The sequence below is a fragment of the Lygodium microphyllum genome, chromosome 3 (genome assembly GCF_053477565.2).
Source record: "Lygodium microphyllum isolate KBCC chromosome 3, Lygodium_microphyllum_v1.1.10, whole genome shotgun sequence".
Classification (NCBI taxonomy): Eukaryota; Viridiplantae; Streptophyta; class Polypodiopsida; order Schizaeales; family Lygodiaceae; genus Lygodium; species Lygodium microphyllum.
Window position 1 is genome coordinate 8,176,907 of NC_141137.1, and position 13,266 is coordinate 8,190,172.

At 41.3% G+C, this 13,266-nt stretch overlaps 1 protein-coding gene across 1 annotated transcript in view; it reads left to right on the forward strand.

Moving 5' to 3' along the window:
• Positions 1-9,177: 9,177 nt before the first annotated feature.
• The window catches only part of LOC148038037 (uncharacterized), a 48,847-nt gene continuing 44,758 nt past the window's right edge, over positions 9,178-13,266 (forward strand). The window contains exon 1 of the mRNA XM_087668145.1: positions 9,178-9,456. Coding sequence (XP_087524271.1) covers positions 9,346-9,456 — 111 coding nt within the window. The 5' untranslated portion in view covers positions 9,178-9,345. The remainder of the gene's footprint in view (positions 9,457-13,266) is intronic.

Consider the following 13,266-nt stretch of genomic DNA (forward strand, 5'->3'; position numbering starts at 1 on the left):
GTTGAGATGGGGAGATGCACTGGAGATTTTGCAAAACCTCTTTGTAACGTGTGATGTTGGTACAATTTAGGTAATAGCTGCCGTGAGTGCCAAGTGTAGAGTTTGTCCCAGAAAGAGAAAGTGGCCACCACTGATCATGCTTTGGGCCATACAATGGGGGCGATCGACAAGGGTGATTTTCACTTTCGACAATATGGCTTCGTCATGGCTCTTTGTGAGGTTGGTGGTCTTGTGGTGACTTGGGCATTGAACCCTTTCGTACAAAGACATGTGTCGTCTTGCATCCACTTGACAGTTCGTGAGAGTATATGCAAGTCACATGCATCAATTATAATGAACAGATGCAACACAAAAAGATATTACTTTATCAAAATCCTATGGTGATGGCTGTGATGCATATCCTCGCACTTATTAAAGATGTGACATATATTAGTAGTAGGTAAGGGAGGTTTATACAGTTGGGGAGCATGTCCCTTTAACCACTTAAGAACAAAAAGTCATGGCAAAATGGCATTTGGCAAGCAGCTTATGCACATAGGGCCTATTCTATTTGTATGAGGCGTGGTGAATTTGGGTGATCAGATGATTGGAGCTGTGCCAGTGGTGGGCTCCTGTTAGGCTAGGCGGGGAAGATATCGGCTGGGACCCGAATGGTGTAGTCCCTAGCCGCAGCTGTTTCAAGAATGCATTTAAACAATTCATCAAATTCTTGCTTGTCTCTAGCTGCCTTCTCCTCTTTCGAGCACCTAGTGCTCGAGCATTTGGTGGGAGCCTGCATGGCCGGTGTTGCCACACCCCGGGTGCTCTCTTGAGCCTTCGTCCTCTTGGCTTGGGGAGTTTTTGGCCTGTGTCCGCGGTGGTGTCACTTAGGGCCTCTTTTTGGCGTGTACCTCTTCAGGGTAGGTGCATATCGCTCTGGTGGAGGCGCTTGTGCCTTATGATCCCTTCTACGAAGTAGAGCTTCCTTGCATGCCAACTGCATTGTGTGTTCCATGACGATTATTGTCGGGAAATCTACAAAATGTGAATTAAGGTTAAGCTTTGAGGCAGTATATAATTATTTGCATGAAAGGGATTAAATGATGGATTATCAAGTGCATAGGAGGAGGAGGGGCGAGGTGAGGCACGCAATGTTTGTTATAGAGGGATGGCCCCTGTGATGATGTCCGTCCTGCCTGGACTGTGGGGCATATTCCAGCCATTAGCAGATCTTGGCTTATGCTAAGTTGCATGGACTAGTTGTCATGGAGTGGAGCAAGGGTCGTCCCTGGAAGGATAGACCGAAAAGGGAAAAGGTGTATAGAAGGGAACAATGCCTTGTCTACGCCATCAGAGATGTTGGTCAAGGCTTCCTATGGTGGTAATGAGGGTTGCATGCCCTCCACCTGGAGGCAGGGATGGTCACACGACTTCTAAATGTGTGGTGAGAGAAAGACTTGAGGAGTTCAGCCTATCAAACCCAACTCTTCTCATGCACTTGACTATCATTGCTTGTGTGTGTTGATATTATCTATACAGGGTCACAAAACTGATTGTTTATTTATGTACATATTTACGAATCCATGTCACTTCATGAGGATAAATCCCAATTGTAGAACTCAGGATTGTACTGGAGCGTGGCGCATGCATCTAGCACTCATGGCAGCTTACTCAATAACAATAGATATTTTGCATTATCCAATAGCATGGTACCTTGTCCGAGTCTACTGGCAACATGTAACTCCTCCTCAGTGAGAACCTTATCAGCGAGAGAGTTCTCTCGGCTAGTTCCGACTAAGTCCATACCCCGAATGGCAGTCAGTACTACTCGAAAGGAAGTCGGCACCACATAGGTTGGGTCTCTTTGAGAACACCATTTAGCCAATCGCTCCTCTGAGACTATCACAATCTGAACACCTAGTTCGGCCATTGCAACGCGGTCTTCAAATTAATGTTTTTCAAATTGACTTCGACCCTCTGATTGTTGCTTTAGTTGCTCTAACTCTAAGAGATTCGGTTGGCAAAGCACATCATTGAATGTTACAGTTAAGCATAGTTTATCGGCTTCCTCGTCAGAGGTGAGTCGCATGCATTCATGCAGGAGCTTGTCATAGTGCTCGTCAAGATGTTCTTGCTCTTCCCAGGGGAAATGGCAAGTATTCCCCAAGCTGCTTCTTGGGGAATGCACCCATGTCCGTAAGGACGTAGACACGTGTGAATACTTTGAGTTTAGCATCCAACTCAATTAAGCATTATGCGACACTTCTACGTTCAATGAAGGCTTGCTCGATTGCTATCTCATACAAGGTTCTAGGAGTTTCCCTAGGCTTTAGCATAGCTAGGTGCTCATGCCTAGATGAGCACGATTGGTCAATGCTAGGATTGCTTATGCTCTCGAGGTTTCCATGTTTCTCCTGAGGCCTTGCTGCTATTGTGTCATGGTTCTCCTTGGATGTGACCGGTATGGTTTTGTCACCCTGTTGTGACAATGTTGTATCCACTCTTGATTGGTGAATGTAAGTTCTGTTGTCGGTGGATTGAGTGTTGCAAGCAAGCACTGATGGTGATGGTTGCTTTGATTTTTCAGAACACACGGATATATCTGAGGTTTCACCGCTGTTAGGGGAGATAGCAATGGGTTCATTGGTGGATGGGCTTGATGTTTTATTCCTTAGCTCTTCAACGCTCTTGGTCTCGATCGTCTTGGCGTCTACCACCACTTGTAACTGTTGTTGTTTTCATTTTCTCCTCTTTTTCTTGGTTAATGAAGGTGTATCCCTTAACGACTCAGGACCATGAACTAGGTTGGCTGTTGATGTGCTTGGTTGGGCCTCAGCTTTCTCCTTCTTTGGTGTATCCTTATGGGACATAGCTGCGACCTGCTGAACAGTCTTGTTAGGTTGATTGGTCAGATGCACCATCTCCTTGGCCACATCTTCAAGAGGTTTCTCCTTAATCCTAGGCTTTAGGTGCTTTGGAAGTGCTAGAGGTGTTAAGGATGTTGGTTGCGACACCTCTTCCATAGGTGAATTTCTAAGGACGTATTTCACAACGGGTGTCGTTACAGCCAAAGGTTGTGACTGCTGTGATCCCTGATTGGAAGTAGCAGCTAGTTTAGTGGACTGGCTACTGTTAGGAGATTGTAGTGTCAGGTTCTCAGGAAGATCAGAAGTGGTTGTGTCTTTTGTTGCTCTTTGAGCATTCACTTGTGCAGATCAAGCCTCGGTTGATCTAGTCATAATAGATTGCACGAGCATATCCTTGGGCCGAGAGCTATGGGTGGTGTCATGTCCCACCTCTTGGACATTTGGAAGCTTAGATGGAAATAGAGATTGGGATTGAGCAGCTGCACTTGACGACTGCTATTGTGCTTCCTATGTCCGTTTAGGGAAAGAGAGTGTAGGAGACTTGGGACTCCTAAGTGGCTTTGACACTGGCTGAAAGATTTGCTTATGGCTGCTAGATGTTCAACCATTTGCTTTGTTGAGCATTTAGTCTTGCCATGAGCAATGTTGTGCCTATGATGCTTGTTATCCACTTGGAAAATCAAAGGCTTCTTGGCCACTAATGGCTTTTGCATATCCTCAACGATTACATTTGATATCTGTTTGTCAAGCACGCTAGACTGAGGATCTACCCTTTCGATTAGTCCCGTTTGGTTTCTTGATTTCAATCATAAGGGGCTCGATCACTCCAATGTTTTTGACTCGAGACTTGGTTTTTCATTTAGACTTCCTTCTACGCTTCTTTGCTCTTGATACGTCTTGGCCTTTGGCCGATAGAGGAGGTTTAGCAGGGGTTTTTGGTACTCAGATCCATCGGTTACCTGCGTAATACCCTTGTGCACGTAGCAATGCTTTGGGTATTCATCATGGCATTGTGCTAGCTCTCCATCGATGCCTTCATCTATAAGGTTTGGGCTTATTTTGGGGTCTTCTATGATATTTGTAAGTCCAAAGCCCGTCCTTGCATTGTGTCCTGACCTTCTTGTTTCAAGCATGGCCTCACTCACTGGTTCTCGTTGTTCCACCTGTGCTTGTATCAACTCTTTCAACATGTCCTTGCTCTCATTACTAGGCTTGTCTATTATGTCAGCACCTTCTTTGCATTTTCCTTGAGGTTTGATGAGATTACCCTTGCTAAAGGTTGTGACTGTCCTCACACCCGGTAGTGTCAAGTGTATCCTCTATGCTACGTAATCAACCTCACACTTTGTTGCCCTTTTGAAGGGTCTTTCTAGGAGGGTTTCTTTTCCACAATTAACACCATTTGGAGAAACATGGAAGAGGATAGGCAAGCTTTCTGTTTCGATAGTTACAAGGATTTTGCACTTTCCTATAAGTGCTTGTGAGTGTCCCCCATAAGGACTAAGAGTTGCATTAGTTGGTGTGAGCTTTGGATGGCCTAGTAGGGTCCATGTGTCATAGGTCAAGATATTAAAATTAGCTCCTTCATCAATGAGGGCATCGACAGTGTGCTCTCTTTTCACGGTGAGTTTGACCCTAAGATAAGCAGGCAGTACCATGTCTTCATCTTCCGGGTCTTGGGATATAAATTTAAGCCTTCTGACAAACGCCCTTAAGTCCCCAACTGCACGACCAGATGTGGATTCTCCACTGATGTCTTGGATTTTCTGTGTAGTGCTATTCAAGGTGCATCTATCGTCAGGACTGTCATATCTAGTCATCCTCGTAGTTGTAGCTTGCTGTTGTTGATTTTTGCTTTGACTAGATGCAGTCCGAATGCAACACATACGTGTTTTTGCGGTGTGGCCTTTTTGCCCTTGTTGGCTAGATTGACCCATTGAGAATGCTTCACTCAGATGGGCCAAGTGAAAGGCATCCGAGTGTAGAGGGCCAAATGGTCGAGTGGTCCAAGAGGTGATTCTGGGACTCGACCTAGAATCCCTGTCACTCAGATGGGCCGAGCATGACAGGATTTTTGCTGGACTTCAAAGAATTCATCGCGTCGAGCGATCAAGGCCTTCCTACCTATTGAGCACCTCCAGATCCAAGCTACTCATATAGGGGAAGGTGTGGGATTACCTGTGCTGGGCAAATAACTCCTAGATGACCAGATCGAAGCATGTCCACGCAATGAAGCTTTCTCCCTGTCTCCAGCTCTCCTGAAACCCTGTAATGCAAAATGTGGCCTTTCTTGCCACTCCTAGCCCCTTATCACCCTGCCCAGGCCTGTACTCACCTTAGTGTTGCTTCCCTTACTAATATTTAATCCAAATTTTCATTTTTTGCCCTTCTTTTCCCTGTTTCAACCTGTTATACAGCAATAGAAAACCCTACTGTGTGCTCCAATGTTTTTCTTCTATCCTTCCTAAATGCAAGAAAAAATCGTAAGGGAAATATCTACACTACTCCATCATGCTTTCCCAAGTCCAAAAACCAAAAACCTACTTGCTAAGGAGATTGAATACCTCTTCAAACTCCCTTGCTTTCTACCTACCTATCTCAAGCACCGATTCGGGGAAAACCCTATTTCAATGCTCGATTCAAAGCGCACAAGCACTCAAGGCTTGAATCCATTGGTCCCGGCAACAGAACCAAAATGTGGGAGCTCTCGCTCAATCGCCAAGACCCACGGACCACTTATTGCTTCAAGCATTCCAAGCTGAGCACTAACGACTACCTCTCACATAGCCGACACACCATCCATATCTAAGGGTGTAGTGAGCTTACCTCCATGCCGATTGAGTTACCTCCTCTCCTGCGCACTCCGATAGCTCCACGATCCAAGTGCAAGCTTCAAGCAAGCTCCATCCTTAAGCTCCACGCTCCAAGCTCCATTGCCGCGAGCAAGACAAGAGAAGAGAAGAGAAGAAAATAAGAGAGGAGAAGATGGAAAGCTTCTTCTCCTTGGTCCCTCACCCTCACACACTCACTCCCTCACACTCTCACACTCCCTCTCTCAAGCACAAGCTCAAGCAAGTAAGAAGAAGAAGAAGAAGAAGAAGAAGAAGAAGAAGAAGAAGAGAGCTCCTTTTGGCCACGCACAAAAATGAGCTTCTCATTCACTTTTCAACTTTATATACAAAACCCTAAATCCCTTTTGGGCGGTCATCCCCTTATCCCCTTTTTTACATGGCCGACCGTGGCTCCCATTGTCCTCCTATATTCCTAGCTTCCTTCCTACCACCCATCTACATTTACAAATTGCATGGGTGAGAGCTTACCACTCTTAAAATAAATCATGGTGCGCCTTGCGCTTCTTTATAACAGTATAGACTCGCACTTTTTCTCATGCGCCTTTTTTCTTGATTTAGGACTTTTATGCACTTCTTGTGTTTCCAAATTCTTTTTGGTGCGCCTTCGTCTTCTGTTTCACTTTTGCCTTGGCCTTGTCTTCTACTTTAGATTTTTCAGCTTTTCCACCTTATTCGTTTGAGGGTTAACAATAGTGTGCATAACAATACGTATTGCTGACTATGATGCAATCAAGTCTTTAGTCAACCTACTTAACTCCATAGACACATCAACCCAGAAGAATGAGTAACAACTCTAGTAAATTTGTCATCAATGACTACAATAAAAAAGAGATCGTTGTAGCTACTACTATTGTGCACCTTGTAAATATGCTCAAAGAGAGCAGTGTTGAGGCAAAAGAAAATTAAGTAGCTACTCTTGATAGCTTATTAAGTATTTATGTATCTCGAGGTAAGAAAGATATTGCAACAACTCTCCTTAATTTGTTGATACATCATAGTAAAAATTATGGCTATTGGAGTAGTCAAGCCATATAGAGTCTAGACGCTACATTGTGTTTGTTGGGCTAATTTGTTTTATTGGTTTCCTTCTTGCTATTTGGTGCTATATTAAGGCCATTGTGGAGGTGCTATTGTTAACATAAGGAGTGGCAACAAGGAACAAATGAGACGAGTGATGAATAGAGTGACAAGTGACGAATTATAAATTGGCAAATTGTCACAAGTGCCATGTAAGCCTAGTCACTATACACCATGATAGTGTTAGTCCATTGTCAAGTAGAAGATGTGAGAGAGAATATGCAAAGTCATTAATTAGTTAATATAATTGACTGGTGGGCTGGGACTGTGGTCATTTGTGGGGTGTGGCAAGGGCTTGGGGGGGCTAAGCTAGTTAGTTTTAAACTAATTAATTAACTAATTGGCTAGGTTAAACAGAAACTTAGGGGGTGGAGATGTGGTAGGGGGTTGGTGGCTTGGGGCGGGGGGCTAGGGATGGTTGGCTACTTTGGATGGTTTAGGCATGGGGGGGCTATGGGATAGTTTTAAATAGACTAATTAATTGACAATTGGTTAAGTAAGAATTAGTTTTAAAACTTAGTTTTTAATTTAAACTAAAATTGGGTTGGGGAGGGCTTAGGTATGGATCTAAAACTTAGTTAATAATTTAAACTAAAAAAGGGTTGGGGATGGCTTAGATATGGATTTAAAATTTAGTTAGTAATTTAATCAAAAAATAGGTTGAGGATGGCTTAGACATGGGGGGTTATCATTAAGTAATTAGTTTTAGAACTTAGTTATTAATTTGAACTAAAACATTAGTGTGGTGAGGAGCTGGGTGGACTGAGGTGCAAGGGATTCGAGGTGGTAATAATTTTTAAACCAAAACTAAAATCTAATTATTTAATTATTAAAATAAAAAATAATTTTATATACAAAAACGTGATTTTATTATGTTGTAATCATTTAATAAAATTTAATATAATAATAATAATAATAAGTTTTAGACTAATAATTAGTGTGGAAAGCTACAGGTGGTAATGGGGAGCTAAGGGTCATAATTAGTTTTTGGACTAGGGTGGTAATGAGATATTGCAGATTATAATTAGTTCTCAATCAAAATTGAAAAGCAACTAGTTATTAAATTACACTAAGGGTTTTGTAATCATGTATTGAGTTTTAAAATAATTAAATTATTAATAGTAATTATTTAAAAACTAAAAATTAATTTTAGATTATAATATCATTTGTTTTTGTGATAACTAGTGTGGTAGTTAATTAAATAATTAGTTATAGAGAGCATATGTAGTTAGTGTATAGACTAAGTAATAACTAATTAGTTAATTAGTTGGTGCATGGCGTTACATATTATATTTATATATATAATTACTTTATTATTTAGTATTAAATAATTTATAATTTATTATAATTTTTGAATGTGAAACTAATAATTGTTATATTTGGAATTATTATACTTTTCTCATTTGGTTCTATCTCATCATTGCTGTAGGCTTCAATTTAGCAAAGGTAAATCCAATCTTCATACTTACAATCTTTCACAAGGTTAGAATTTGTTTTTTTTCTTTTTTTGTCATAATGAGGACCAAAAGAAAGTAAAGAAAAGTGCATATCTTCTCGAAAGATGGGGGAATGACAACTTCCCCTATAATTATGAAAAAAGGTAGAGACATGTGCTATCTTTTTGACATATACTACTTTTATAGCATTTTTATGTTTTTTCAAAAGGGTTACTGCTATGCTTTTATGAATCATAAGTTAATTTCTAACAAAAAATTTAGTGAAATGTGAAAGCTAGAACATTGTAAACTTTTGACCAAAGAACTTTTTGGTTTTTGATTTTATGTTTTGTAAGGTACTCTTCATCAATACAAAATCTTGGGCTATACAACAAGCTTCCATCCAAGTTTGATTAGTTTCAAAAACTTGAGAGTATCTTCATCTAATGCATAGTTTAAAAGAGAGACTTTATTTTGCTTGGGTATATTAAAACACACATTCTATTAAGTAAAATTAATATCATGTATTGAAAATCACATATTTAGTTTTCGTACTTAGTTCAAAAGATACAGTGAATACACTTGAACAAAAGATGCACAGAATCCCATTACCTAAACTTCCATCCAGTTGCCTAGTCTTAGGCGGACAAGAAGTGTCTGCTGCACTACATGTCAAAAGATAACTGGATCCAATTTTTGTGGTTGGTGGATAATTCTGGGCGGGGGATTTCTCCCATCTTGAAATTTGGGCGTGCCAATGGACAAGACACATTTATTCAAAAAAGGAACTAGATGACTAACAAGAACTAAATCTCCGCCAATCCCAACACACCACCAAGCCTCTTTTGGTGAAATATATGGGTGCAGTTTAGTGTGTAGACACATAAATGGACAACTTGTACATAGCCCCGGCCGTCCGAGGCTGTGTGTAACCACCCTTAGGTAGACCGTGAAGGAATGGCTTCGTTTTAGGTGGTCCATTTGTGTGCGTGTGTGTAACGTACGGTACTTGAGAGACGTAGCTTTATTGCGGTCATCCCGCCCATCGAAGTGCCGCAGCGACGATCTTGAGAGCGTGAGCTCGTAGTGTCTGTTTATAGAGCGTTGGCGGTCTCCTATGGTGGTTGCGGGAAGATGACAATTGATGATGAGAGCTCTGTGTACGTCGGAGGCCTGTCGTACGAGACCACAGAGGATGCTCTGAGGGAGAAGTTCGAAGAGTTCGGCTCTGTTGTGGCTGTCAAGGTATCATCTCATTTAGAGAGAGAGAGAGAGAGAGAGAGAGAGAGAGAGAGAGAGAGTGTGTGTGTGTGTGTGTGTGTGTGTGTGTGTGTGTGATCGTATTTGTGTTTCTGTCCTGATCCGAATTGTCATGTGGATTCCGGTAAGCAGGGCAACCGTTCCCCTGCAGTTCCTAGCATTCACGGTTCTTCTTTACCTAAATTTGTGACGCGCTTCTGAGGAGGCAGTTGAGAGCTAATGAGATTCAGTAATGTCATTTCGGAGCCAGTGGTTAACAATCTTGCTAACAAGTATTGCCGTTGAGAGCAGAATAGCTATACTCGAGTGTTTTTGTATCTTTCTGCCTAACATTTGTAATGGTTCAGAATGTCTGTAAAAACTCAACCGGAGGATAACTTGTGGGTCCTCCTTTTACTTAAAAGGCTAGACTTCTTAAAGCTTTTCTGGCTTTTCCAAGGATATGAAACCAAGAAAACAGTTAGTGATAATGGTTGGTGTAGTGCTTTATCTACACCTTAGGACCAATAACTGTGCACAACTCAAGATGCGGAATACATAAATCCATGAATACAAAGTGAAGTTGAGAGCCTAGGCAGAATGTGCAAGGCCAGGTCTAGCTGTGCAATGTACTAGTATTAATTTCAAAGGCTATAAGTAAGAATTTCAACCAAGGAAGGAGAGTACAATGATTGGCTTGAAACGAGGAGAGGAAGAGCTATGAGGGCTTCTATAGCACTTTGGTTCCATTTAGGTAGACATTGTTATTTGCCCTTATTGGCCTCATAGGATGGCCAAAAGCCATAATTGAGATGTTGGTTGCTGTGTGGCACAGTTGCTTGGATATCCATCAGCTAGACAGCCACCGCGCTCTTTGCAACCATGCCTTCATCATACAGTCCCTTATGCCTATTGTCTCATGGCTGCAGTCTTTTTAAGGGTGTACTCCTGGACTTGGATGCAGAATACATAACATTCTCTTATTCATTTACAGCATAGATTCATTCACTTCAAAGTTCTTTTTTTTTCTTTATTTGTGTTTTTGCGTTTTGCTTTAGGGTTTGCATTTATTGTATTATTATGTGAGTTAGTGTGTTTTAGCTGTTTTTGTACATTCTGTGTTTTCTCTGTGCAAACCCTAGGATATCTTCACAGAGAACAATACACATTTTTACCTACATCACCTGTTTGGGCATATGTGATTAAAATTCAAGCATATCAAGGTCAGTTTCACACATAGAAAGGGTTAATGCATTGAAGTACATGCTACTTTTTGAGAATAGGAAATTACAATCAGCAAGATGGTATAATCAAAAAAAGTTTATATTATGTGCTTATGTAGGCTGAAAGTTTAGAATGCACATAGCTTTTGGTAGGAAGCTAATATGAGGATTCTAGAACTATTTTTAAATGTACTCAAAAAGAGCTTTCATATGATACCATATTGGGAGGGTTCCTAAATTTTAGGGGATTCCTAAATTTAAGGAGCCTCAGACTAGTCCAAAAATGCTAATCCTTAAAAATAGGAATGACATTCTACAAATAGTAAGTTAGTGTTTTGATGGTTCTTACTAACTTTGGTTGTTTCTATCTCTTGATATATTTGGCCCAAAAGGAAAGCCATAAAGAAGAGAGAAGGGTCAACATGGTTGTCCCTCAAGCTTCCAAGTGTTCCACCATTTTTCTCACTTCATGACTTGTGATTGGAGACTTGTGTTGCTTTGCTTTCCCTCTTTGCACTAACTCTTTCCTTTTCCTATAAAAAGCGAGCTCATTTCCTCTCATTTTTCATTAGATTTACTTGTTGTAAATTCATGTATAGTAGTTGAAGATACCCAAAAGCTGGTCACAACCATCCCCACCATGATCCACCACTTCTCATCTTTAAAATCTATGAATTTCCCTCTTTTCTCATTGTTGTTTTATAGGACAACAAGCTTGTAAATTTATACAATATATCTTTTTGAAGCTTTTCTTCCACTTCAAGATGAAGAAGAAAGCCATATCAATGTATTGTTGATCAACCATAAAGAAAGACTTTTTTAGTCCTCTTCCCTTGCTCTCAATTTGTAAAGAGATATTTCATAGTAAGTATATGCTTGGCCACTTGTATACTAGTTGTGACCCTAGTTTGCCCATATATAGGCAGCTTGCCCCCCTCATTCATTCATCCATTGTGATCATAGCCAGCCCTTCTCATTCTTCTCTCATTCCCTTGCTACTGTTTGGCAACCACATTGATGCGTAGTGCTATGTGTTGGGGCTGACCATTGCAGCCTTGTATCTTTTAGTCGTTGCAGTCTGTTTGTTCCTTCTCTTTTTTGCGTTCATTCAGTCTCCTTTTTCTCTCTGTGTTTGCTTTCATTTCTGCTACACACTCTCATATGGTACTACAGACAAGTTGGGAGGCAGAGTCTTCAAAGAGAAGCAGCTGTCCATGTTTCTAGCGAATAGGGTGTCATCTCCCTGCATTCAGACCATGAGTTTACAATGTTTCTATGCAGGGTGGCCTGATTTTTGTTGCTGCAGGCTTCATTTGTTTGGACAGCCATTATGCAGGCTGCGTTTTATGCAAACACGCTTTCAACCTGCTGTGGTTTAAGCATAGGTGACTGTCTGCAGCTGTGTTGCACCACACTGGTTTGGGCGGCGTCTTTTCCAGGTGGAGAGACATCTATTGTGCTGCGTTTCATCCTGGTCAGCTGCTGTAGCAGGAGGCAACCTTCCAGGTCTATTGGGTAGCTCAATCTGCACCATGTGCTTTCTCGTTTGGGTTATTTGTTGTGTTTGAGGTATATTGATTTTGACCATTGTGATCGTTGTATTAATGGTAAGTATGCTTAAACATCACATAAAAAGTCTCTTTCACTAAAATCTTCAACCTTAGAGTTGGTACATTTAGATGTATGTGAGACGGTAGGTTGGTCTCCAGGGGTAAAGAAATATTTTATCACCTTTGTGAAACCAGCCTTTCTTCTTGGAATGGGTGGTAATAACCTGATTTAAGAGTTAATTACAGCAATAAATAAATGCACATAAAATGAAATACACACTTTACCATAACATTCTTGAACAGTGGACTCCCTGTTGGCCCCAAAACTGACGCCCCTTGCGGTATTTCTTTAGCTTTCATTCAATTGGAAGGAGTACAACTTGAGATTCTTCAATCTCTTCCTGCTAACCAATTGCTCTTGCTGCCATAAATGACTAGCAAGCCTTTTGGGTTATTTGCCCCTTGATTCACCCAGGACTTCTTCTCCAATTTGACCCTTGGTTGGCCAAATGCTGCCCCAAATCAATTTGGAATGGGCTGGCTCCTGAAATCCCTCGATAATCTTTAATTATCAGCTGCTGATTTCAGTCCCTTGAGCCTTCAATCTTTGGCACAGATCCCACGGTGACTGCTAAACCCTAATTTTTGCTGTAAGTTAGGGTTTAGTGCAGAAATTACAGATCAACCCACCAAAAATAGCTGAAATCTCCTCCAAATGGCTGAGAATTGCTGAGAATGACTGAGCATAGGCTGAAGGAGATGAGAGAATGCTGTAGAGAGAGAATTCTGAGATTTGTCGCGAAGAACTGATCAAAATCAGCCTTGCTGTACCAGCCCCAAACGAATGCACCAACAACAATAGGAGCATCAAAGATTGTGATCTTCAGGAGAAAGTGCATCAGCAGCAATTGCCAGCTTCCCAAGGTCAAGAATATGCAATCTCCATCACCAAAATGGTCTCCAGTGGCTGGGAATTGGCCCCAAAAGCTGGCAGCAACAGCCCAACACCTCTTTCCAACAGTGCCAAAATGAAAAAACGAGAT